Source organism: Notamacropus eugenii, chromosome 1 (genome assembly GCF_028372415.1).
Source record: "Notamacropus eugenii isolate mMacEug1 chromosome 1, mMacEug1.pri_v2, whole genome shotgun sequence".
Lineage (NCBI taxonomy): Eukaryota > Metazoa > Chordata > Mammalia > Diprotodontia > Macropodidae > Notamacropus > Notamacropus eugenii.
Window position 1 is genome coordinate 103,759,728 of NC_092872.1, and position 25,698 is coordinate 103,785,425.

General features: G+C 41.7%; 1 protein-coding gene across 1 annotated transcript in view; it reads left to right on the top strand.

The window, feature by feature from the left end:
* The first annotated feature begins 8,159 nt into the window (after positions 1-8,159).
* Positions 8,160-25,698, top strand: part of SMC5 (structural maintenance of chromosomes 5) — a 79,980-nt gene continuing 62,441 nt past the window's right edge. Inside the window, exon 1 of the mRNA XM_072611378.1 lies at positions 8,160-10,326. Within this exon, the coding sequence (XP_072467479.1) occupies positions 10,148-10,326 (179 nt within the window). The 5' untranslated portion in view covers positions 8,160-10,147. The remainder of the gene's footprint in view (positions 10,327-25,698) is intronic.

Below are 25,698 nucleotides of genomic sequence, written 5' to 3' on the forward strand. Positions count from 1 at the left end.
CTTAAAATATTGCTGTTATTTTATACACAGAATGTTTCACTTTGCAACAGCCCATGCAAGTTTTTACAGATTGTTCTTGGAACATTTTGTTCATCATTTCTTACAGTACAAAAGTATTCCATCATAATCACATACCACAATTTGTTCATCCATTCCCCAATTGATGGGTATCTCCTCAATGTCTAATTCTTTGCCCCCAGAAATGAACAGCTATAAATATTTTTTACATATAGGTCCTTTTTATTTTTGTTTTTTATCTCTTTTAGGGCACAGACCTAGTAGTGGTATTGCTATATCAAAGCGTATGCATGGTTTTATAGCACTCTGGGCATAGTTCCAAATTGCGCTACAGAATGCTACAGAATTGCATCAGTTCACAATTCCACCAAAAACGCATAAATGTCTCATTTTTCCCACATCCACTCCAACATTTGTCATTTACCTTTTTTTTTTATTTTTTATTTTTTTTATTTAACTTTTAACATTTATTTTCACAACATTTTGGGTTACAAATTTTCTCCCCTTTCATCCCCTCCCCCCCCCCCAAACCCAAGCATTCTAATTGCCCCTGTGACCAATCTGCTCTCTCTTCTATCCTCCCTCTCTGCCCTTGTCCCCGTCTTCTCTTTTGTCCTGTAGGGCCAGATAGCTTTCTTGACCCCTTAACCTGTATTTCTTATTTCCCAGTGGTAAGAACATTACATTTGATCCTAACACTTTGAGTTCCAACTTCTTTAGCTCCCTCCCTCCCCACCCCTTCCCTTTGGAAGGCAAGCAATTCAATATAGGCCAAATCTGTGTAGTTTTGCAAAAGATTTCCATACTAGTTGTGTTGTATAGGACTAATTATATTTCCCTCCATCCTATCCTGTCCCCCATTACTTCTATTCTCTTATGATCCTTTCCCTCCCCATGAGTGTCGACCTCGGGTTGCATTCTCCTCCCCATGCCCTCCCCTCCATCCTCCCCCCCACCCTGCTTGTCCATGAGATGTGATTCATTTCTATTTGTGTTACTCCTGTCTATTATAATAGTTTTATATATAATTGGACTAAGATTAGAAATCACTTGTATGGGATATAGGGAATAGCAGTCTTGCTTTGGATATTGAAGTAGATTGCTAATAATATAGATCGGGCCTCCAAGGAAAATCTTGACCCCAATGAAGCTGCAAGTGTGATTTTGGATTATTCAGCTAATACAAATCCCTTTGCTTGTGCCCCTGTCCCCCACTCTCCTGTATTATGAGATAGGTTTTCCTATCAAAATGAGTGTGCATTTTATTCTTTCCTTTAGTGGAATGTGATGAAAGTAGACCTCATGTTTTTCTCTTGCCTCCCCTCTTTATCCCTCCACTAATAAGTCTTTTGCTTGCCTCTTTTATGAGAGATAATTTGCCCCATTCAACTTCTCCCTTTCTCCTCTCAATATTTCTCTCTCACTGCTTGATTTCATTTTTTTTTTTAAGATATGATCCCATCCTCTTCAATTCACTCTGTGCACTCTGTCTCTATGTATGTGTGCGTGTGTGCATGTGTGTGTGTGTACTCCCACCCAGTACCCAGATACTGAAATGTTTCAAGAGTTACAAATATTGTCTTTCCATGTAGGAATGTAAACAGTTCAACTTTAGTAAGTCCCTTATGACTTCGCTTTGCTGTTCACCTTTTCATGGTTCTCTTCATTCTTGTGTTAGAAAGTCAAATTTTCTTTTCAGCTCTGGTCTTTTCATCAAGAAAATTTGAAAATCCTTTATTTCATTGAAAGACCATTTTTTCTCCTGAAGTATTATACTCAGTTTTGCTGGGTAGGTGATTCTTGGTTTTAGTCCTAGTTCCTTTGACTTCTGGAATATCCTATTCCATTCCCTTCGATCCCTTAATGTAGAGGGTGCTAGATCTTGTGTTATCCTGATTGTATTTCCACAATACTTGAATTGTTTCTTTCTAGCTGCTTGCAATATTTTCTCTTTCACCTGGGAACTCTGGAATTTGGCCACAATGTTCCTAGGAGTTTCTCTTTTTGGATCTCTTTCATGCGGTGTTCTGCGGATTCCTTGAATATTTATTTTGCCCTCTGGTTCTAGAATCTCAGGGCAGTTTTCCTTGATAATTTCATGGAAGATGATGTCTAGGCTCTTCTCTTGATCATGGTTTTCAGGTAGTCCCAGAATTTTTACATTGTCTCTCCTGATTCTATTTTCCAGGTCAGTTGCTTTTCCAATAAGATATTTCACATTATCTTCCATTTTTCGAATCTTCACTCTATGTTCTGTGATATCTGTCTTTCTCATAAAGTCCTTAGCGTCCATCTGTAACGTTCCAGTTTTGAAAGATCTATTTTCTTCAGTGAGCTTTTGAATCTCCTTTTCCATTTGGCTAATTCTGCTTTTGAAAGCATTCTTCTCCTCACTGGCCTTTTGAGCCTCTTTTGCCAATTGAGTTAGGCTAGTTTTCAAGGTGTTAATTTCTTCAACATTTTTTTGGTTCTCCTTTAGCAGGGAGCTGATCTGCTTTTCATGCTTCTCTTTCATCCCTCTCATTTCTCTTCCCAGTTTTTCCTCCACCTCTCTAACTTGATTTTCAAAATTCTTTTTGAGCTCTTCCATGGCCTGAGCCCATTGGGTGGGCTGGGACACAGAATCCTTGATTTTTGTGTCTTTGCCTGATGGTAAGCATTGTTCTTCCTCGTCAGAAAGGAAGGGAGGAGGTGTCTTTTCTCCGAGAAAGTACCCTTCAATAGTTTTATTTCTTTTCCCTTTTCTGGGCATTCTCCCCAGCCAGTGGCTTGTCCTCTGAATATTCTCCTCACACCCACCTCGCCTCCTGGTCCTCCCAGGCAGCATTTGGGGACTGAGATTCAAATGCTGCTTCCCGCCTTAGGGCTTTTGGCGGGGGCAGGGCTGCTATTCAGTGTGAGAATTAAGTTCAGATGGTCAAGTCGGGGCAGGGCCGCCTCTCAGGCCCAGTTCCCTCAGGGGGTTTATGCACAGACCTTCCACAATGGATCCAGGCTCCCGCCCGCTTGGGGAGCCCCTGTCTGCAGCCGCCTCTCAGCTTCTATCTCCCGGGGGGGGCCGAGCCATGGGGGCACCCCACTCCCCTCTCGACCCGCCAAAGAGACTCTCTCACCGACCCTCGTCACCTGTGGGTGGGGGGGCTTGTGCCGCCGCTGGAGATCCCGTCCCTAAAGCCTGCTCGGATCTGTACCTCTTGGAGCCGTGGCCGCCGCAGGTCCGTGCTGGGCTCCGCGTCTGCAGCGCAACGGACCTTTTGCGAGAGGTTTGCAGGTCCCTCTGTGGGTGGAGGGACCCTCGTGGCCGCAGGATATCTCGTCCCCATAGCCTGTTCGGATCTTTTCCTCACGGTGTCGCGGCCGCTGCAGGGCTGCACTCAGCTCCCAGTCCTGGCGCCCAGTCCACAGCGCGAAGGACCCCCCGCGAGAGGTTTGCAGGTCTCTCCGGAACAAAAATCTCCCTTGCTCCAATATTCCGTGGCATCTGGGTGCAGAATTCACCGTGAGTTGTTCCCCTCTAGCCGTTCTGTGGGTTGTGGGTTCGGAGCTATGTTTATGTGCGTCTTTCTACTCCGCCATCTTGGCCGTCATTTACCTTTTCTGTCCTATCAGCCAACCTAATGGGCTCAGAGTGGAGCTCAGCCCAGCCTTGGCTGTACAGCATGGCAAGTATAGGAATGGAGCAGGCTGTGGGGTGCAGGATCACAGGCAGCAACTGTAGTTTCCAGATTTCTCAACCCACAAAAGCCAAAGACAGCTTCAAAGGTCAGTCAGAAAGCTCTTTCACCTGGGTGAGAGGAGACCATGGGTCTGGTTCAAGCTCTGACCCCAGGGCGGTGGCAGACACTGTGGCAGCAGCATTTATTTTTGGAGCCCTCCACCTAAAGACCCTGGGGGAATCAAGGGGCTGATCTGGATCTCAGTCCTGAGCGGTGGTCCTAGGGTGAGGAAGAGCATGGTGGAGCTGGTGGAATCTCTGGAGGGGAAATCCTACTCACAGATCCTGGGCAAAAAGGAGTACCTGTGGTTGCTCATAGAAAGAAAGCTCACAGACCAGGAGAGGAGTAAACTCCTCTCCCTTGATTGTGCCACCTTGGAGGAACTGAGACCTTACAGGTCCCTAGAGTATACCCTCCAGTTGACAAAGGACTCAAAAGTCAAGTAACTGGATGGGAAAATGCCCCAAAATGGAAAAAATAATAAGACTATAAAAGGTTAATTTCCTGGTGAACAGGTACTTTCTTCCATCCTTTCAGATGAAGAAGAACAAAGCATACCATCAGAGGAAGACATAAAAGTCAAGACTTCTACATTCAAAACCTCCAAAAAAATATGCAATAATCATAGGCCATGGAAGAGCTCAAAAAGGATTTTGAAAATCAAGTAAGAGAGGTGGAGGAAAAATTAGGAATTTAAATGAGAGTGATGCAAGAAAATCATGAAAAATGAATCAACAGCTTTCTAAAAGAGACCCTAAAAAATGCTGAAGAAAATAACACCTTTAAAAATACTTACCCAAATGGCAAAAGAGGTCCAAAAACTCAATGAGGAGAATGCTTTAAAAAGCAGAATCAGTCAAATGGAAAAGGAGGTTCGAAAGCTCACTGAAGAAAATAATTCTTTAAAAAGTAGAATGGAGCAGATGGAAGCTAATGACTTTATGAGAAACCAAGAAATTATCAAACAAAATCAAAAGAATGAAAAAATAGAAGATAATGTGAAATATTTCATTGGAAAAACAACTGACCTGGAAAATAGATACAGAAGAAACAATTTAAAAATTCTGGGACTACCTGAAAGCCATGATCAAAAAAACAGCCTAGACAATATTTTTCATGAAATTACCAAGGAAAACTGCCCTGGTATTCTAGAACCAGAGGGTAAAATAAATATTGAAAGAATCCACCAATCGTCCCTTGAAAGAGATCGCAAAAGGAAAACTTCTAGGAATTTTGTACCCAAATTCCAGAGTTCCCAGGTCAAGGAGAAAATATTGCAAGCATCCAGAAGGAAACAATTTGAGTATTGTGGAAATACAATCAGGATAACACAAGATGTAGCAGCTTCTATATTAAGGGATCGAAGGACATGGAGTATGATATTCCAGAAGTCAAAGGAAGTAGGATTAAAACCAAGAATCACTCACTTAGCAAAACTGAGTATAATACTTCAAGGAGAAAATCGTCATTCAATGAAATAGAAGACTTTCAAGTACTCATGATGAAAAGACCAGAGCTGAATAGAAAATTTGACTTGCAAACACAAGAATCAAGAGAAGCATGAAAAGGTAAACAAGAAAGAGAAATCAAAAGGGACTTACTAAAGTTGAGCGGTTACATTCCTACATGGAAAGATAATATTTGTAACTCTTGAGACTTTTCTCAGTATTTGGGTAGTTGGAGGGTTGAGTTGAATAGGAAGGAATGATATCTAGAAAAATAAAATTAAGGGGTGAGAGAGGAATGTATTGGGAGGAGAAAGGGAGAAATGGAATGGGACAAATTATCTCTCCTAAAAAAGGCAAGAAAAAGCTTTTTCAGTGGATAAAAGGAGGGAGGTGAGAGGGAAAAAGTGAAGCTTATTCTTACCACATCTGGCTTAATACTCAAGTTGGTATGAAAATCTATCTTACATGACAAGAAAGTAGGGGAGAAGGGGAGAAGTGGGGTTTGTGTGGGTGATGATAGAAGGGAGGGCAAAAGGGAGGAGGGGGTAATTAGAAGTAAACACTTGGGGAGGGAAGGTAAAAAGAGAGAATAGAATAAATGGGGGGCAGGATAGGATGGAGGGAAATATAGCCTTTCATAGCATGACTATTATGGAAGTCTTTTGCATAACTATACAAGTGTAGCCTATGTGGAATTGCTTGACTTCTCAGTGAGGATGGGTGGGGAGCGAGGAAGGGAGAGAAGTTGAAACTCACAGTTTTAGGCACGAATGTTGAAAACTGTTTTTGCATGCAACTGGGAAATAAGAAATACAGGTAATGGGGTACAGAAATCTATCTTGTCCTACAAGAAAATAGAGAAGATGAGGATAAGGGAAGGGAGGGGTGTTTTGGAAGGGAGAGTAGATTAGGGGGAGGGGTAATCAGAATGTATGGTGTTTTGGGGTGGGGGGAGGGGAGAGATGGTGAGAAAATTTGGAACTGAAAATCTTGTGGAAATGAACGTTGAAAATTAAAAATAAATAAATTTTTAAAAAAAGAATGCTTGAAAGTCCTCTGTCTCATTGAAAATCCTCTATGTCAATGAAGGATTATACTCGTTTTGCTAGATAGGTGATTTAGTTGTAATTCAACCTCCTTTGCCCCTTGGAATATCATATTTCAAGGTTTCTAATCTTTTAATGAAAAAGCTGCTAAATCTTGTGTTATCTTGACTGTGGTACCACAATACTTGAATTCCTTCTTTGTGGCTGCTTACAACATTTTCTCCTTGAACTCTCGAATCTGGCTATAATACTCATAGCAGTTTTCATTTGGGAATCTCAGGAAGTAATCAGTGAATTCTGTCAATTTCTATTTTGGTCTCTGGTTCTGGAACATCAGGGCAGATTTCCTTAACAATTTCTTGAGAGATGATGCCTATACGGTTTTTTTGATCATGGCTTTCAAGTAATTCAATAATTTAAAAATTATCTCTCCTGCATCTATTTTCCATGTCAGTTGTTTTTCTAATGTGATATTTTGCATTTTCTTCTATTTTTTCATTCTTTTGGTTTTGTTTGTTTCTTGATTTCTCATAAAGTTATTAGCTTCCATTTGTTCCATTCCATTTTTTTAAGGAATTATTTTCTTCAGTGAGCTTTTGGACCTCCTTTTCCATTTGGCCAGTTCTCCTTTTTCAGGCATTCTTCTCCTTACTGGCTTTTGTACCTCTTTTATCATTTGGCCTAGTCAGTTTTTTAAGGTGTTATTTTCTTCAGGACTTTTTTGCATCTCCTTTACCAAGCTACTGACTTGTTTCTCATGATTTTCCTTTATCACCCTCTTTTCTCTTCCCAATTTTTCCTCTTCTTCTCTTACTTGATTTTCAAAATCCTTTTTGAGCTCTTCCATGGCCTGAGATCAATTTATATTTTTCTTGGAGGTTTTGGATGGAGGAGGTTTGACTTTGTTGTCTTCTTCTGTCTTGATCTTCCTTGTCACCATAGTAACTTTCTACAGTCAGAGGTTTTTTCCATTCTTTGCTCCTATTCTCAGCCTATTACTTGACTTTTAACTCTCTGTTAAGGTAGGGCTCTGGTTCCCAGGGTGCAGGGTGCATTGTCCCAAGCTTCAGGGTTTTTTCCAGCTATTTTCAGAGATACTTCTAGGGACCTGTAAGTTGTCAGTTCTTCCAAGGTGCTATAATCTAAGGAGAGATGTTTACTACTCTCTTGGCCTGTGCTCTTATCTGTGAGTAACCACAAGCACTCTTTTCTGCCCTAGAACTGTGAGGAGTTTCCCCTCCACTGTAGCTGCAAGCTCTGCTATGTTAATGCTCCTCACTTTGGGACTCCCACATAAGACTTCAATCTGGATCTGAATATGGGTAAAGCAATGAGCTCTGCTGCCTTAGTGCTTGCAAAAAGACCCCTATAACCTCCTTCTGATCAGTTCTTTGATCTCCCTTACCTTATTTGGACTGAGAGCTCTGGAAGCAGCTGCTGCTGATTCAGTCATTCCCAAGGCCTGTTCCTGGTTTTCTGGGGCCTATCCTGTGCTGGCACAGCCTGCACTGGACTGCACTCATCTGTTACCCTGGTGCAATAGATCTTTCCTGCTGACTTTCCAAGTTGTTGCGTGCTGAAAATTTCTTTCATCTTTTTGCTGGTTGTGCTGCTCTAGAATTTGTCTAGAGACATTGTTTAAAGGTATTTGGAGGGGTTTGGGAGAGAGCTCAGGTGAATCCCTGACTTTTCTCCTCCATCTTGGCTCTGGTTCCAGGTAGTACTTTTCTTTGACACAACCTCCGCTACTAAGGATACACTGGACATCCAAGACCTGCTGCTTTTACATGTCCTTAAGGATAGGGTGCAGCTTGTGGCCTCCAGGAGGGGTCACAGCACATACTGAGCCCAAATACATTTAGTATAGTTCTACTTCAAAATGTGTAACATATATTCATACCAGAAACACAATGAGACTGGTAAAATAAAATAAAAATGATTATAATTTACCCTAAAGAGCAAGCAAAAGGAATTAGTACAGTTTTTCTTAATGTATAAGTTAAAGATTGTAATCAAAATGGAGAAGCATGATAGCATGTGGCATGATACAGAACTCTTTCATTTGTCTTTTGCTTGATCTTCCCACTAACTGAAGGTGTCCCCAAGGGTCTGTTCTAGGCCTTCTCTTTTCTCTCTGCATTTAAGCTTGGTGAAACTCATCAGCTCTCATGGGTTCAATTTTCATCTCCATGCAGATGATTCTCGGATCAATGCACCTAGCTCTGGTCTCTCTCTTGGCTCTATGCCCACATCACTAATTGCCTATTACACATTTTGAACTGAATGTACTACAGGGATCTCAAACTCAGTATGTCCCGAACTCATTACCTTTCTCCACAAGTGCACCCCTCTTCTAAACTTTCCTATCATTGTTGAGGGCACTATGCTCCTTTCAGTCACCCAAGACTACAATGTCAGCGTAAACACTTTTAACAAACATCTGCTTGGGTTTATTTTTTTTTTTATTGACAAGCTGTTCTTTAAAATTAGGTCATGATTTTTTTAAACTGACTTGTGATTCTCCTAAGAAACTACTGCCAATCTAGATGTGCACTTACTAAGTATGTTTCATGTCTGGGAGTTGGTAGGGGGCACTGGGAGGTTTTATGGCTTTGGGGGGCTGGGGGAAGTCCCATAGTCCATGTGCCACTGTTGCCAATCTGGACTAGTTTTTGTGACTCTGTTTATCACTGTATCAGGCTGTCTCACCAATTTATTTATTTTGTTACTAATGTCTCCAATGTGAAGAGAATTACGATTTTCATATTAACCAATGTGACGTGTGTAATGAATATACTAATAATGTGGATTTTCCAGAATGGCCTCTTCTGACTTGCAAGTGAGAAGCTCACAGGGCAGCTTGGTTCTCACAATCGATCCACTCTCGTGCCTATGTCCCTCCAGTGAACAGGCTGGTGCCCCACACCCGCCCTGCCTCACTCATAACAAAGCCGCTTGGCCAGTCTGTCATCACTTCCCTGATGGCAGCGAGGGGAGGACACACGCAATCAGCGCTTCATCCCAGTCGTTCAGAAACATTTAGCCATGTAGATGACGTATGTGATGGGCTCCTTTCTGAGCGAGTCCAAGCGTTGGCTTCTGAAGGTCTCCGCTGGAACCTGACGTCATCATCTTCTCCACAATCTGCGGTTCCCTGGGGTCTGACCCTTGACGGTTCCCTTTGGGCTTTTCTGGGCCCACATTTCGGACGTTTCCGTTTCCTTCTCCAACTCATCTTAACTGATGAAGACCCGAGGCCACCAGGCCCAGTGACTTTGCCCAGGGCCCCCCCGCTAAGGACGTCCGACTCCAGGTCCAGCGGCCGCTTCAGCACCCTCACCACGGCCAGAACACACGATGACCTTCGGGGTGCCTCGGGACGCGGCGTAATGGGAAAAAAGGCGAAGGGCAGGAGGCAAGGCTGGGCCCAGGCCCTCCCCCCCCCATGGCACGGCCTCTCTTCCCTCCTGTCAGTCACAAGAAAAGGGGCGGGAAGAAATGCTGGAAGCCCCGCCTCTGCGCGCGAAAAACCCACGCCCCCAAACACACACGGACACACTCGGCCCACCCCCAGTTCCTTTTACCCCTTCTCCTTCCTCTCCGCATTCTCTCCGTCGCCGCCGCCTCTATTCGTCCTCTGAGTGTGACGTAAGCGACGAGCGGATCCATTTCCGTTGAAACTGAAAGTTTGCCTCCCGAGGGCGGGGCCGGGGACCGGAAGCGGCGAAGGGAGAAAAGGCCTGGGCCGGAGAGCCGCGCAGGCGCAGGCGCGGGAGCCCGAACCCCGGCGCGCGCTTTTTCTGCGCGGGAGTCGCGACCCAAATTTTCCTCTTTTCTTCTCCTTTTTCTCCGTCGGTTCCTCCTTCCCTTCGTCCTGGAGGGGGCGGAGGCTGGGGCCGGGGCGGTCGAGCCTGCGGCGATGGCGACCACGGGCAAGAGGAAGGCGGACTCGGACTTGGGTCGCCCCAAGAAGACGGCTCCGGATCGCGAGGAGGCTCGATGGGGGCCGAGGGGCAGCTTCCTGCCCCCGCCTTCGCGGGCGATGCTGTCGGGGTTCGTGGAGGGCTCCATCGTCCGCATCACCATGGAGAACTTCCTGTGAGTGAGGCCGGGTGGGATCGCGAGGCCGGGGCCTGCCCTCCCCTTCTCCCGGCCCATCCCCGTCCTCTCTTTCCTCCTTCCCCTACCGTCCCCTCCTACCTCCCCACCCCCCAGCCTCCCGATCGATCCCCATCCCCGTCTTGGGGCCGATCGTGGGTCACGGACCCAAGCCCTTTGACAGTCTGAGTAACGTCCTTAGATAATGGGGGCAAATGCTCCGTTTCATTCCGTAAAAATACAGATTTCCCCCAAGCCCTGAAGCACCTCCGTAGACCCCTCCAGGTTAAGAAGCCTTGATTTCACACGATGCCCCCTTTTTACAGGGAGCCGGGAGGGCAGTAGTTCTGTCCCAGGCCCTTTGTCAGGAGTCCCGTTTATTACGTGTTCTGTATCTTCGGGCATAAGCTTTGTTTGCCTTGGACCCCCTTCAGCTCCAAAGTTGAAAATCGCACCTCTTAAACCTGCCCGCCGCTTCCAGGGTTTCTCTCGATCCCACTTTGGGGGGGCCTCTGGACTCGTTTTACTTTGGTTTGGGAAAGGTCCTTGTTTTTATACCTGAAGCGCAGACTCTGGAGGGTCTTTTCTTTGAGTTCCTCCTTGATAGCTTTTTCCTACCTGTAACGCCGAATGGGTCTGGGATGACAGGCCGGATTTTTTTCATGTTTGCCTCCTGAAGGAGTCGAGCTTTTGGGAGGACACAGGCTGCCTACGTTTACCCAGCGCTTGGAGTCTTTTGCTGATTTTATATGACAAGATATTTCAGTTAAATTCAACAGAAGTCAGTTCCCAAGTTTATTTTCCAGGCTAGGAAGTGTCTACATTTGCTAGGATTCGTACTAGCTTCCGACATTTGCGTGGGACTGTTTCACAAAATGCCTTAGAGATATATGTGTGTGTGGTTTTTTTATATGGGTGTGTATGTTTATGTATTTATATGTGTGTATATTCACATGTATGTATATAAATGTGTAGTGTGTGTACATAGACATGTACGTGTATATCACACACAGACGTCTCATTTGATCCAACGTTATTGTGAAGATATGTCTCTTAACAAAAAATATAGTAATGGATTAAACCTTTTTTTCCTTTTAGTTGAATTTTTATTTGCACATGAATTGTTTTAGGCCCTGTCTTTTGCATTTGGACTTCATTTGTGTGGTAATTATAGTTTTTTTTTCTACTTCATAGATCATTTGGATTGTAAGATGGAACTTCTCATTTTATGGATGAGAAAACTGAGGTAGATTGAGAAAAAGTGGCTTGTCTAGGATCACGCAGGACAAGAGCTCAGGTTTTCTCATCCCAGTCCAATATTTGGTCAGTCAGTAAACTTTTTTTAAGGACCTATTATGTAGCAGGCACTGTACCAAGTGCTGAGGATACAAAGAAAGGTAAAAGACCACACTTGCTCTCAAGAAGCTTACAATCTGATGGGGGAAGACAACGTGCAAACAGCTGTACAAACAGGCTACATGAAGGATGAACTGGAAATAATCAGCAGGGATTAGGAAAGGCTTCTTATAAAAGATGGGGCTCAAACTGGGGCTTGAAGGGAGCTAAGAGGAAAAAATGTGGAGAGAACATCCAGACATGGGGACAGCCCTGGAGTCAGGAAATGGCCTGTCATATTCTAGGAAGGTCAAGGTGTCCATTGTGTGGATTTCAGTGTGTGTGGCAGGTGAAAGGAGTGTAAGGTATAAAAGAAAACTGGAAAGGAAAGTGGGGCAGGTTTTGGATGGCATTGAACACAAAATAGAGGCTTTTACATTTGACCCCAGGTGTGACAAGGAACCACTAGAGCTTAGTGAGAAGGGTATGAAGTGGTCTGCCCTTCACTTGAGGAAGATTACTTTGGCAGTTGAGTCGAGGATGGACTAGAGTGGAAAGAGACTTGTGGAAGGAAAATTGACCAGCAGGCTAGTAGTGCAACAGTACAGATGGACCTCCACCAAGGTGGTGGCAGTGTTGGAGGAAACAAGCAAATATATGTACACACAAGAGTAAAATCAGCAGATATTAGCAATAGATTGGATGTGGGGAAACGAGAGAAGTCTAAGATCACACCTCAGTTTTGAACAGGTGGATGAATAGGAGAAAAACCAGAGAGAGTCTTGTCACAAATAGAAGAGAGTGCCAAAGAGAAGAGAAGGATGAAAGGTGAAGAAAAATAAGGAGCAAGAAGAGGCCATTAGGTATGGCAGTTAAGAGATCATTGGTAACTTTGGAGAAAGGTTTTGGTTGAATGATGACATGGGAAGCCAGACTGTAGATTATTTAATGGAATGAAGTGAGAAGCATCAAATATTGGAAATTCAGGGAAGATTTGTATGAAATGCAGGTGAAATAAGTAGAAACAACCATTTACAGAATAACAACTGTAATTTTTTTATTAGTATTTTTTAGCATTCATTTTTACAAAATTTTGAGTTCCTAATTTTGTCCTTCCCTTCTTCCTAAAACAGTAATTTGATATAGGTTATATATGTGCAGTCATGTAAAATTAATTCCATATTAATCACATTTGTGAAAGAAGAAACAGATCAAAAGTGGTTATACTACACCCACTTACCCACCAGAAAGATCCAGTTGGGGATAGTAGCCTCAGGTGCAACTGGGGATGTGGAAGGCTGTGGAAGCATAAGGAAAGAAGAGAAGAAAATTTTGAAAAACCATTTGTACATGTTCCATCTATTGTATAACAGAGTTACAATCATAGTGATTACATTATTTTCCAAAAATACACACAAAATTTAAGTTATAACTGGTCTTGTCCACAGACAAGTCTTAACAAGCAAGTGTTGGCAGACTAGCATGTGCCAGGAAGTCTGGCATGCAAAGGCAGGAATATATGTATGCAATGACTGTCATTTTTATGTGTCATTTTAAAAAAAATTATATATTTTTTAAATGATACAAATTTCCAAAAAAACATTAAAGGGTTTTAAGAAAGTAGATTTTGGCAAGGAGGTGGCACAGAATTTTTTTTAAAGGGGGCAGTAGGCTAAATAAGTTTGGGAATCTCAGGTTTAAGGAAAAAAATCTAGCATGTAAACCCCAAGATATCTTGCAAAGTTTCAGCTATCAAAATTTACATTCCTTTGGGGCAGAGCCACCTGCAAGTAAAAGCTTTTTTCTTTTCCTTTTCTAGCTTTCTCTCCCTTCCTTCCTTTGTTCCTTCCCTTCCCTCTGTCCACATAGGATATCATATCCTTACCTTCAGGAACTGCTAATGGAATATGTAAATAAGTATCGTACTCCTTACCCTTAAGGGGCTTAGAATCTAGTAGGGAAGATAACATATGTAGTCATAACTATAATACAAAATAAAATTTGAGAATGAATGAGAGGTACAAAAAATGTGACATGAACTCAAAAGATCATTTCTACATGAAGGAGTCGGGAGAGATTATATAAAGGAGATAGCATTTGAGCTAATCAAAAGCAGGACTTCGGAAGGTTTCTTCCCAGGCCCTCCGTAGTCTGATATCTCCTGATTGCCTCCAGCTGTTTCCAGTCCTTGACCAGTCACCCCAGTCCCATTGAGGTCCTCGTTGGACTTCTCAAGACCCTCCCTAAACTACCAGACCACCCCCAGATCCCTCCTATAGTCTTTTCTGTATTTAAGGTCCATCTTGCCTCCATGAAGGCGCTCAGATTTAATCCAGCTCAGACTCTTTCTAGCCGAGACTCCATCTGGCCCACTTGTGAATACAAGCACCACAAATGCTTGCGTTCCCCAAGAGTCAACCCAGCATGACAAATCTTCAGTAAACTTTGGCTTTAAGAAGACTTGAGTCGGATTCATTCGAGGACCCAGACTGTTGGTATGTTGGGGTCCCCAGCACCCCTGAACCTCATCAATCTCAAATTTGATTGAGCTATTAGCTATATTAAATGAAGTAACATGATTTTTTTTTTCCTCTTCTTAAAATACTTCCTCACACCCTCACTACTTACTGAAACCATCTGCAATCAAAACTCTTATTTTTCCAAGACTCTCAATCCCATTACTCAAGACTATCCAGGCTTCCTCTGCATTTTAACTATAACTGTCTGCTCTGGAATCCCCCTTCCAGCTTAAATCTACCATTATATGGCAAACATCAGCATATTCACTGCTTGTTTATAACCAAATATTAAGTTTCAAATTATCAGATTTCTATCACATCCTTTTAAAACCCCAATCTATAAATAACAAACACTAAATTTAAAAATCATGTAACAACTACATTAGATTAATGTTGCATCTAACATATACCCATCCTTATGTTAAGCACTGTACAATCATAAATGCCAAATAACAATATCTTTCTGCTTAATCCTGATAGGAAGAGCATTCTCAGATGCTGCTTTGTATTTCCTTTTTTTCCTTAAGTAAAAGAAAACTTCCCTAGAAGGACCACATGGCTGGCCATTTTCAGCTTTGAATAGCCTTTTCCCTTTTACTCTACTTCCTTAAAGAGCTGAAACGCCATCCTCTGACTCCCCTTTCCACCAGACAAGGAGCTTTCCCAATTAACTCAGACTGGGAGGGAGTTAACCCTAACCCTGGAGCACATGGTCTGAGCACATGGACAGAGTTGATGCTTCTAAAAGAAATCACTGAAATTCTAAAGTGAATTTGCAATTTTACACACATTGTCTGGTATCAGATATATTTACTTAATTTAATCATAAGGTATAGATTTTAGCTTTGAGATCTTATTAAATCAAAACTCAGCTTTTCACTTCAGACTGCCTTCTCTTTTACTCTGCTAATTTCCGTTACAAAAGAGATCCTCCTTTAGGTAAGGTAGGGAATGGTCTGTCACTTCCATGTCTGAGGAGAAAAAACTTTCCTAGATTCAAAAAAAGATTTTGAATCATATTAAAGAGCCTCCTTGCCCAGGCAAAAGGGCCTAAATAATTTAATACTGACAAAGTGTGACTTCCAAGCACGTGGCTTGGGAGCTTAATAACTAATAGTAATAATTACAAATCACGGTAAATAACTTTAAAATTTTTAAATGCAGTAACCTTCCATAACTTTGTCTATTGGTTTCCCAATCAAGCTAAACATTTTCTGAATTGGAATAGGGGAGAGAGTACAAGGTCCAAGCACATCCCACTCATATTCCTCCCTTTTATATTTCAAAGGAACCAAATACTCACCACCTCTTCCAGCTTCTTCGTTCCTTAAAAAGAAATCTTAGAGGTTAAGAGCCTAACAATTTCATTTAACAATTTAACTAATAGAGACACAATTTTTTTTTGTTGAATACTTTGCAAAGAGCCAAAATCTTTCTTTTCACATTCACAACCTGGCCAGTGTTCTAGCATGCAGAAAGAACAATTTTTTTTTAAGCAACTTCTTAAAAGTTTTCAAACTTTCTATTAACACCATTTTCAAGCCAAACAGTAAAGCCTTTTTTTTCCTTTTTCTCTCTCCCCAGCCCACTCACTCCTGAGCTGCATTTACAGTTTAACAAAACACTTCACAAACACACAGACAAACACAGGATAGAGCAATACAGATCCTCTCTTTTTAGGAAATAAACTAATTTTAGATTAGACTGGTCAAAATCCAATTATTCATCTCAATTTACTCTGACTGACTCCAAACCAATTCTAAGGATTAAATTCCTTCTTAATAAACTCACTCCAGCTTCTGGAACAACCACCTAGAGGTCCCAACACCAGATGGCTTAGGAAAATGCTGGTTGGTGGCTGTTGGGACTTCTACTTGGGCCCTAGTGACCACCATAGTTCTTTTGACCTGGGAGCAGATCGAATACTCCCAATATCCCCAGGTGCTCTCCTTCCCACCATGGCTCAAATTTCCAGGATTCTGTCCAAGTTATCTCTATTTGCTTAGTGCCAATAAAAAAACTTCCAGACAGGAAAAAGGGGCCAACAAAGAGTTTGCCACTCTGAACTCCCCTTCCTCAGTAAAAGACTGATCCAGAGTGGAAGTTCCTGGGTGACATTGTCTTTGCCTAGTATACTGACTTACGTGGTCCGCCAGCAAAGTTTTCTTGCTTCCTTCCTTCCTCTGAACTCCTGCCCGTGGTCTGAGGTTGCATACTTGGACTGGAGGAGATATAACTTACAGGGACTGTAAAAAAAAGCTTTTTACAGGAGCACTCATCCCGTAAATTTAATCTCACTTCCTCCAAGGCAGCAAGTTGAGTGCCCCTTGTTTGGGGGAGCTCCATGTTCGGAGCCATGTTTGTTAGAGACAAACTTGACACACAAAAAAAAGGTGTCAAGAAAACTTTATTTAAAATGGAGTTCAGAGTAGGGAAGGCCTACGTCCCTTCCCCTGAAGGAACGGGTAGCTTCCAGCATGGCCACCAGAAGGACTTCAACCAGGTCAGGATGAGGCAGGACTGTTATAGAATTCTGAACTTTGGATTTCCGGAGTTGCCATCCCCTGGCCATGTGACTTCATGTGTTCCTCTGATAGGATCTACCTCACACAACTCCTTGGGCCTGCACATTAGTTTCTACCTCTAACCTGTCCATGCTAGGTCACAACCCCCCATCAAAGTGTGGAAATAAAACTTGCTTCTTGTTTTCCCACAATTCCAGGCATTGGTTGGTTGTTGTCCTTCATCTTCAAAGAGGACCAAAATGACATCACCATGATAAAATGAAGTTTCAGTGTGTCCAGCTGTGGCTGATCAGACCACTACGAGCTTGGAATGCTCTGCCACAGGTTGGACACAGATAGTCCATGTGAATATTTGGGGTGGATATCCCAAATTTGCTCATCCTGCATTTACTTTTGTGCTGTCTCAATTCTGCTTTGATCATAGAGCACAGCACCCTTTCTGATGTGGGCACATCATGCTGGGCGGTCCTGTGCCAGTGTCTCCCATGTTGCACAGTCAAATCCACAGTTCTTGAGAGTGTTCTTGTATCGCTTCTTCTGTGATCACCTGACTCATGTGAATTCTCCATAAAATAGTCTTTTTGGCAAGCATACATTTTGCATTTAAACAATGTGGCCAGCCCATTGGAATTGCACCCTCTGAAGCATAGTTTGAATGCTTGGCAGTTCAGCTTGAGCAAGGCCTTCAGTGTCTGTTACCTTATCCTGCCACGTGATCCTCAGAATCTTCCTAAGACAGTTCAAATGGAAGCAATTCAGTTTCTTGGCATGACACTGGTAGACTGTCCATATTTCACAAGCATAACAATGAGGTCAGCACAACGGCTCTGTAGACCTTCAGTTTGGTAGTCAGACTCCCAAACTTTTCTTTGGAGCCTCCTAAACGTTGAGGTAGCTCTGGCAGTGCGTGCATCAACCTCATTGTCAATGTGTACATCCCTGGAAAGTACACTACCAAGGTAAGTGAGCTTATCCACAGCATTCAAAACTTCTCCATTTGTTGTAACCAATGGTTCCATGTACAGATGGTGTAGTGGTGGCTGATGGAGCACCTGTGTTTTCTTGGTGTTAATTATTAGGCCAAAATTAGCACAGGAAGCAGATAATTGATCCATACTTTGTTACATCTCAGCTTCAGAGGCTGCATTGAGTGCACAATCATCTGCAAATAGAAAATCATGTACCAACACTCCCTCCACTTTGGTCTTGGCTTGTAGCTTTTTCACATTGAAGAACTTGCCATCAGTACAATAGTTGACCTTGATGCCATGTTCATCCTCATTGAAAGCATTTGTCAGGATGGCTGAAAACATCATACCAAAAAGCATGGAAGCAAGCACACAGCACTGTTTTACTACATTGGTGACTAGGAAGGCATGAGAGCATTGTCCATTATCCAGAACCTGGGCAAATGTGCCAACATGAAATTGATGTACAATATTGATGAACTTCTCTGGGCAACCAAATTTTGACATAATTTTCCATAAGCCCTCACAACTAACAGTGTCAAAGGCCTTGGTCAGATCTACAAACATGTACAGACCTCTGTTCTGCTCCTGACATTTCTCCTGGAGTTGTCAAGCAGCAAACACCATATCGATAACCCCCCCAACTCACCAATGGGTTTGAGAATCCTTGGTTACCCTCAATATGGTTTGGCCTATCTGCTGAAATGGTTTACCAGGGTGTGGCTACTGCACATGCTGCAGCTTCTTGGAACCACAGGTGAGAGTTAGGTGGAACAGGTGGACACCAAAGGTGGAGAGAGCCCCAAAAAGGACTTGGTAGTTCATCACACCCAAGGTACTGGTCCTCCCTGAACACAGCCTATACCCCATTCTAGGCATTAGGATTGGTGCAAATAAAGGAATGGAAGGAAGAGAGTGGCATATATTGGAAAGTGTCAGCTGTTACAGTTTAGCTAGAGTGTTAGGTTTTAAGAAAAAGGTATAGTGTAAAGTAAATCAAAAAGATTGAATGAGGCCCAAATGTAGGGGACGCTGAATAACCAATTTAGTAGCCTGGATTTTATTCAAGTTGGATTTCATTCAGGAACAAGGACCATCAAAGTTTTTTTTTTTGTTTGTGTTTATTTGTAGCAGGAGAGTGGCATGACCAGAAAAATTAATTTCTTGGTAGTATTTAAAATGAATTATAGGAGATAACTCCTGCCTGGACAGGAATTGTTTCTACATCAATGGCAAGTAGTCATCCAACCTTTGCTTGAAAATCTCTTAACTCAGGAGCCCAACTCTCTGTCTATAAAGCCAACAATCTAAATGAAATGGATGAGAATTACAAAAATTTAAATTGACCAGAATAACAGAAGGGGAATTAAAATAACCCTATCTTAGAAAAAAAAAATGAAGAAACAAACCTATCACTTTGGAGATGATATGGTATATTCAGGTTGAGAACCCTAGAACATCAACTAAAAAGAACAGTTAACTTTAGCAAAGGGGCAGGGTATAAAGTAAAACCACATAAATCATTAGTATTTTTACATAGTACCAGCAAAATGCAGCAGTAAGAAATAGAGAAATTCTATTTGAAATAATCGTAGGCAGTATAAAATATTTGGGAGTGTACCTATCAAGACCCACACAGGAACTGTACAAACCCAATTATAAAGCAATCTTTACACAAATACAAATCTAAAGTATTGGAGAAATATTGATTGCTCATGAGTATATTGAGGCAATATTATAAAATTTACAGTAGTGCCTAAATTGATTTATTCAATACCATAGCATTGGATTGAAAAATTACTTTATAGAGCTAGAAAAAGTAATGACAGAAGGGTCAAGAATATAAAGGTAGTCAATGGGGAAAATGTGTAGGAAAAGGGTCTAGCAATGCCAGATCTCTAACTACATTACAAAGCAATAATCATCAATCAGTATCATTTGATACTAGATTAGAAATAGAGTGGTTGGTCAATGGAAATAAATTAGGTATGCAATCTACAGAAGCAAATGAGCACAGTGACCAATTTTTTGATAAGCTCAAGAATCTCAATTATTGGGGCAAGAACTCACTATCTGACAAAAACTGCTAGGAAAACTGGAAAGTTGTTTGGCAGAAACTGGACATAGAACATCTCATACCATATGCCAGGCTAAGGTCAAAATGAGTATGTGATTTAGACATAAAGGAAGGTATCCTAAGCAAATTAGGGGAGCATAGAAAAAATTACCCATCAGATCTGTGGTTAGAGGAAGAGTTTGTGACCAAGCAAGAGCAAGAGAGGTTCATGGGAGGTAAAATGGATCATTTTAATTACATAAAATTTAAAAGGCTTTGCACAAATAAAACCAGTACAGACAAAATTAGAAGAAAGGCAGGAAATGGAGGTGGGGAGGGGGAGGCTATAGCAAGTTTCTGTGATAAAGGTATCATTTCTCAAATAATAGTTGATAACTATTCAAAGAATATGAATAGGCAGTTTTCACAGGAAGAAAAGCTATCAATAATCATAGAAAAAATGCTCTAAATCATTAATAATTAGAGAAATATAAATTAAAACAACTCTTAGGTACCACTTCATACCCATCACATTGTCTAAAATGACAGAAAAGAAAAATGACAAATGCTAGAGGGAATGAGGAAAAATAGTTAAACTAAAGCACTATTGGCAGAGCTGCTACCCTTCTGGAGAACAGTTTGGAGCTATGCTGAAAGAGCTATGAAGCTGCACATACCCTTTGAACCAGCAGTACCACTAAGTTTTTCTGAATCTGTCACCTTCGACCTTTCTTACTGCACAATAATATTCCATCACTTTCGTACCTCTTAACTTGTTCAGCCATTCCCCACATAAAGCGCATCCTCTCAGTTTCTGATTCTTGGCCACCACACAAAGAGCTGCTTTAAATATTTTTGTACATGTAGGTCCTTTTCCATTTTTCTTTGATCTCCTTGGGGTATAGGCTTAGTCATGGTTCAAAGGGTATGTACTTATTCATGGACTCAGAGTACAAATTGAAACTTGTTTTTTTTTTCATTTATTTTTCTGCTTCCCCCACCTCCCCAGAACATGACTAATGCAGAAATATGTTTTTCCAGAAGAGAAAAAAAGGTCTCCAATGAGAGGAAAAACCCACCACCTTCAGAGAAAATGCATTCTACTTTTGAACAACTCTTATTATTAGGAAGTTTTTCCCTACCACTTTAACCCATTACCCATTGCTCTTAGTTCTGCTTTTTAAGGGCTAAGCAGAGTAAATCTTTATTTTATGTGACAGGCTTTTCAAATATTTGAAGACAACTGTCTTAAATCCCTCTAAGTCTTAAACATTTCCTTCACTTGATCCTTGTGTTACATGCCTTAAGTCTCTTTACCATTGTGTTCACTATTCTTCAAGGTTTCTGAACCAAACACAATACTATAGACATAGTCTGACCACAATACGGTAAAACAGGACTGTGAGTGGATGCATTTATTATGCACCTATTTTGTGCCAGGCACTATGTATTACAAATATAAAAAGTGAGACAATCCCTACTTTCTGGGAGCTTGATTTCTCATAGAAGAAGATGGTATGTGTGGGTATGTTAGAAGAATATTGTCCAGGAAGGGAGTTTTGGTCTTGAAAGTCAAAAGGAGGATGAGTTGTTTCATAAGGTTCAGCTGAACCATATTTCAAAATACTGGTTTCCTTTGTAATTGTGTATCATTTGTTTGGGACTTTTAAAAACATTATTCTGAAAAGGGATCCATAGGCTTCATCAAACTGTCAAAGGAATCCTTGACTTGAAAAAAGTTAAGAATCCCTGACATAGATAGTGCAAGATGTGGAAAACAGAATTGGAAGAAGGGTTTGGGTAAGGTGGAAGGTGAGTGTGATGTGTGCACTGTCAAGATGGCCTAGGTGGACTTCTAGGTGGGATATGAACATGAAGCATGCTTGGGATCGGAGGCCAGCCAAATATAATTGGTTAGGTAAATTTGAATTCTCAGTCATCATTCCAGATGATTGCTCAGAGATCACTGTAGATGGCAACTACAGCCGTGAAATTAAAGAGCTCTTGCTCTTTGGACCAAAAGCTGTGGCAGATCCGGACAGCATGCTAGAAAGTTGTTGTTTGATTTTTGTTCTCAAAGAGGACCATAATATTACAGAGGTGATGCCATGACATGCAGGTGAATTGGATTTAAGTGAAGGGACAGCTATACCAAGGCCTCCAGAGCCATTTAGGTCCCGTGGCCAGAGGTAGATCAGGACTTCTGGAGATAGCCCAAGGTTCAGTAGGGGACTTTGGCCTGTTCAAACTAAGGTCTTTAGCAGGTCTCATTTCTGTTCAAACTAAGGTCTTTAGCAGGTCTCAGTTTGACTGAGGCAACGCCCATTGGTGATTAAGTCTTAATAAGAAATGAGGCAGAGAATGTTTTCTTTACCTAATTTTTAAAAAACCAATTTGGGAGGGGAAGTTCCTCAGGGTTGCTGGCCAAAACAGAAACAGGTCAGAAACAATTGTTATTGTATTCACTCTGAGCCAGTCAGGGCCCAAACTCCAATCAAGTGGGGTTTGACCTGCGGACCTATTGTTGGCCATTCAGTGAAAGCCAGAGTGATTTGGGGTTTCAAAAACAAGTTTTCTGAGATTAAAATAAAATTTACATTCCCTTTGGGCAGAAAATCCACTGGTAGGGTGTGATACCTAAAAGTAGAGACTTCACCTTGCCCACAATGGTCCATATATAGTCTGTAGATTCCCAAAGTAGGCGATCCCACCCCTTTTGGGGGGAGGAGGGAGTAGTAATAGCCTTGAGTGCAACTGGGGGGCATTGAATAGAAATAAGGAGGTGGTGGAAGCATAAGGAAAGAAGAGAAGAAAATTTTGAAAAAATCATTTGTTCAAGATTCATCTGTTGTATAACATAGTTAAAGTAGCAGTGATTACATTATTTTCCAAATAAACACACAGAATGCAAGGTATAATTAATCAGTGGGCAAGTATGCCAACGGATCTTAAGCAGCTGTTGACAGGCAAGCATGTCAAGTGTGTCACAAATTGTCGGGAAGTCCAGCATGCAAAGGGCAGAATATATATGTGTAATGTAGTATTGCATCATCAAAATTTCAATGCAGGGAAGAAACCGCAAATTTGCAACAAATTATTAAATTTAAGATGCATCAACCATTGTGTTAAAGAAAGTAGATTTTCAGAGAGGCACTGAGTAATTTTTGTTTTGAAAAGGGGGTGATAGGCCAAATAAGTCTGGTAATCTCTGATATAGTCACATATGAGTATGAAAGTTGGATTGTAAGGAAAGCTGAGCCCCAAAGAATCTGACATTTTTGAACTGTGGTGCTGGAGAAGACTTTTAAGAGTCCCTTGGACTGCAAGGGGAGCAAATCAGTAAAAACTTAAGGAAATTCAGACTAATTCATTGGAAGATCAAATGCTGAAGCCAAAGCTTAAATACTTTGACCTCATAATGAGAAGACAGGCCTCACTGGAAAAGATTCTGATGTAGGGAAAGATTGAAGGCAAAAGGAAAAGGGGGTGACAGAGGACAGAGGATAGATAGTGACATAGCAACAAACATGAGTTTGAACAGACTTCAGGAAATAGTGGAGGATGGAAGGACCTGACTTGTTTGTGATCCATAGGGTTGATGCAGTTAAGGGTGCTAGGAACCCTGAAATGTCAGAGTACAGGACAGTGTTGCCTAGAACAAATTTATACACTCTTGCTGTCTCTTTAATCAAGTGGCAAAATTTATTGTATCTCTTAGATAAGCAGGCAAAGTTCCTAGGGAACCTGCAAGCTAAGAGTGATAGATATAAGCTAGGGCTTATATGGAAAAGGAACTGGGGAAAAAATGTCAAGGATGCTAACTGAATCTAGGGTCTTTAAAGGAATATGCAAAGGATTCAGGTGCCTTCAAAGAAGGCACCAGTGATCTCTGGATGGGAAAATTCAGGGAATCCACAGAGGTAGTTGTTGATACCAAACACTGAGGGAGAAGACAAGATGGTTTTGTTCACTTGTCAGTGACATGGTCCTTGGACATTTACCAGGCGGTCCTTGGACATTTACCAGGCGGTCCTTGGACATTTACCAGGCAGTCCTTGGGCCTGTTCTGATAGCAAAGGAATTACAGGGTTAGGCCCTGCATGTAGTTGCAGCAAAAAACGATTTTCTCACAGGGACTTTCAGAGAAGACTGAGTGGCTTCCAGAGACATGATCATAGGATTGGGGCTGGAGCACAAGCACCCCATCAGGGTCACGAAGAGTCAGACATAACTAAACAGCTGACAATAACAAGGGTTCCAGGGAGTGTGGGCATAGATTTGGAGGTCTGGTACAGAGAAAAGCAGGGCAGGGAAGTCAGGCAAATGTTGTAAAGTTGAAGATTTGGTCTGGAGTAAGCTAGATATAATGTGGACTGGGCTTCTCTTAATGAAACCTAAGTTAACATTAATCATACTATGAACTCTTGTTGTCCACCCCCCCATTTTTTCCCCACATTAACTTGTTTAGATATGTATCCAACATGTATGTACAAGATCTATACAATATAAATGGAATGTAATCTCAGAAGGAAAGCACCAGCAGTAGAGGCTAGAGCAAGAAAGGCCTCCTAAAGAAGATGGGATTTGAACTGAGTTTTAATGGAAGCCAAGAAGATTGGTCCCAAGGGTCACAGGTTGTTGGCTTTCTGTTTATTGATTGGGTTGGTATTCCCTTAATTCAGAACTCTGATCTCCCTATAAGTAAATCAATTAATCAAAACACATTAAGGATGCAAATACAAATGTTATAGGTCAAGGTACTAGTAAACTGGGGAGACCTGAGTTAACACCCCACCCTCCTATAGCATTGGCTGGTACTGTTGTGAGAAAGGAAGCAGTAGTGAAGCCCTGGGACACTTGGGGTTAACTTTATTTCCAGATAGATTGATCTGGGACCCAGTTCTAGGCCTTTTGAATAAAAATAAAAAAGGACACTTTTTAGGACTTTGGTGAGGAACCTGGAAAACCCAGGGAACCTCCATGTTAATTTCTTTTAACTTCCTTTTGAGAGATCTTTATGGGCTTTTTTTTCCTTTTCCTGAATTTCTTTTTAACCACTTTGAGAACTTCTTTGACTAGATCAAAGGTAATTGAGTATATTTTTACTAAATGTATTATTTGAACCCTTGGACTTTAATTGTTCTAGAGAACAATGTAACTACCAGGATGACCAAGAATGAAACAATCCCAGATCTCAGGAGAAAATAAGTATATCTGTACAGAGTAAACAAAGAGTTACTCCAAGTAATTAGGGAGCAAGGTCCCTAGTAGTTGATTGGATCTCAGAGGAGGTGGTGGTCCAGAACCTCTTAAGAAAGTTATTCTGAAAGACAGGGTGAAGGGGGAGTATATTGTAAGAATAGGCTGTGGACCTAGAAGGCTAGTTTGGACTGTGGGACATGGGAGGAATAAAGCACAATGAGGCTAGATTAAAAGGATTTAAAAACAAAACAAGTGAGCTTATATATTTTATCCTAGAGGCAATAGGGAGCCATTGAAGCTGTTTATTTGAGTAGTAGAATAGTAGAATGACATGAACTGTCTCATAGACTAGATTAAAAGGTGCCATTCTGTTCATTGAAGGCTTATGATCCTCTTAATTCAAAACAGATCCCTTGGAAAGGGATTCATTTAGCAAAGCTTAGAATGTAGGAGATATCATACTGTTTCACCCTTAGGAGGTATGAGACTGATTTTCCTAACGGACAGGTCTGACCATTTCATTACACAGAGCAATAAACGCAAGTGTTTTCCTATTACCTCTGGAATCAATTGTAACTCCTCTGTTTGGCATATAAAGCCCTTTCCAACCTGGCCTCAGCCTTTCTTCCCAGTTTATTTCATAGTACTACTCTCACATTGTGGCCCACCCAAACTGACCTTTCCGTTCCTTGTACATATGTGGCCATCCATCTTCCCCTGCTGTTCCTTTGCCCCAGCTGTCCCTCTATTTTGGATTGCACTTTTTT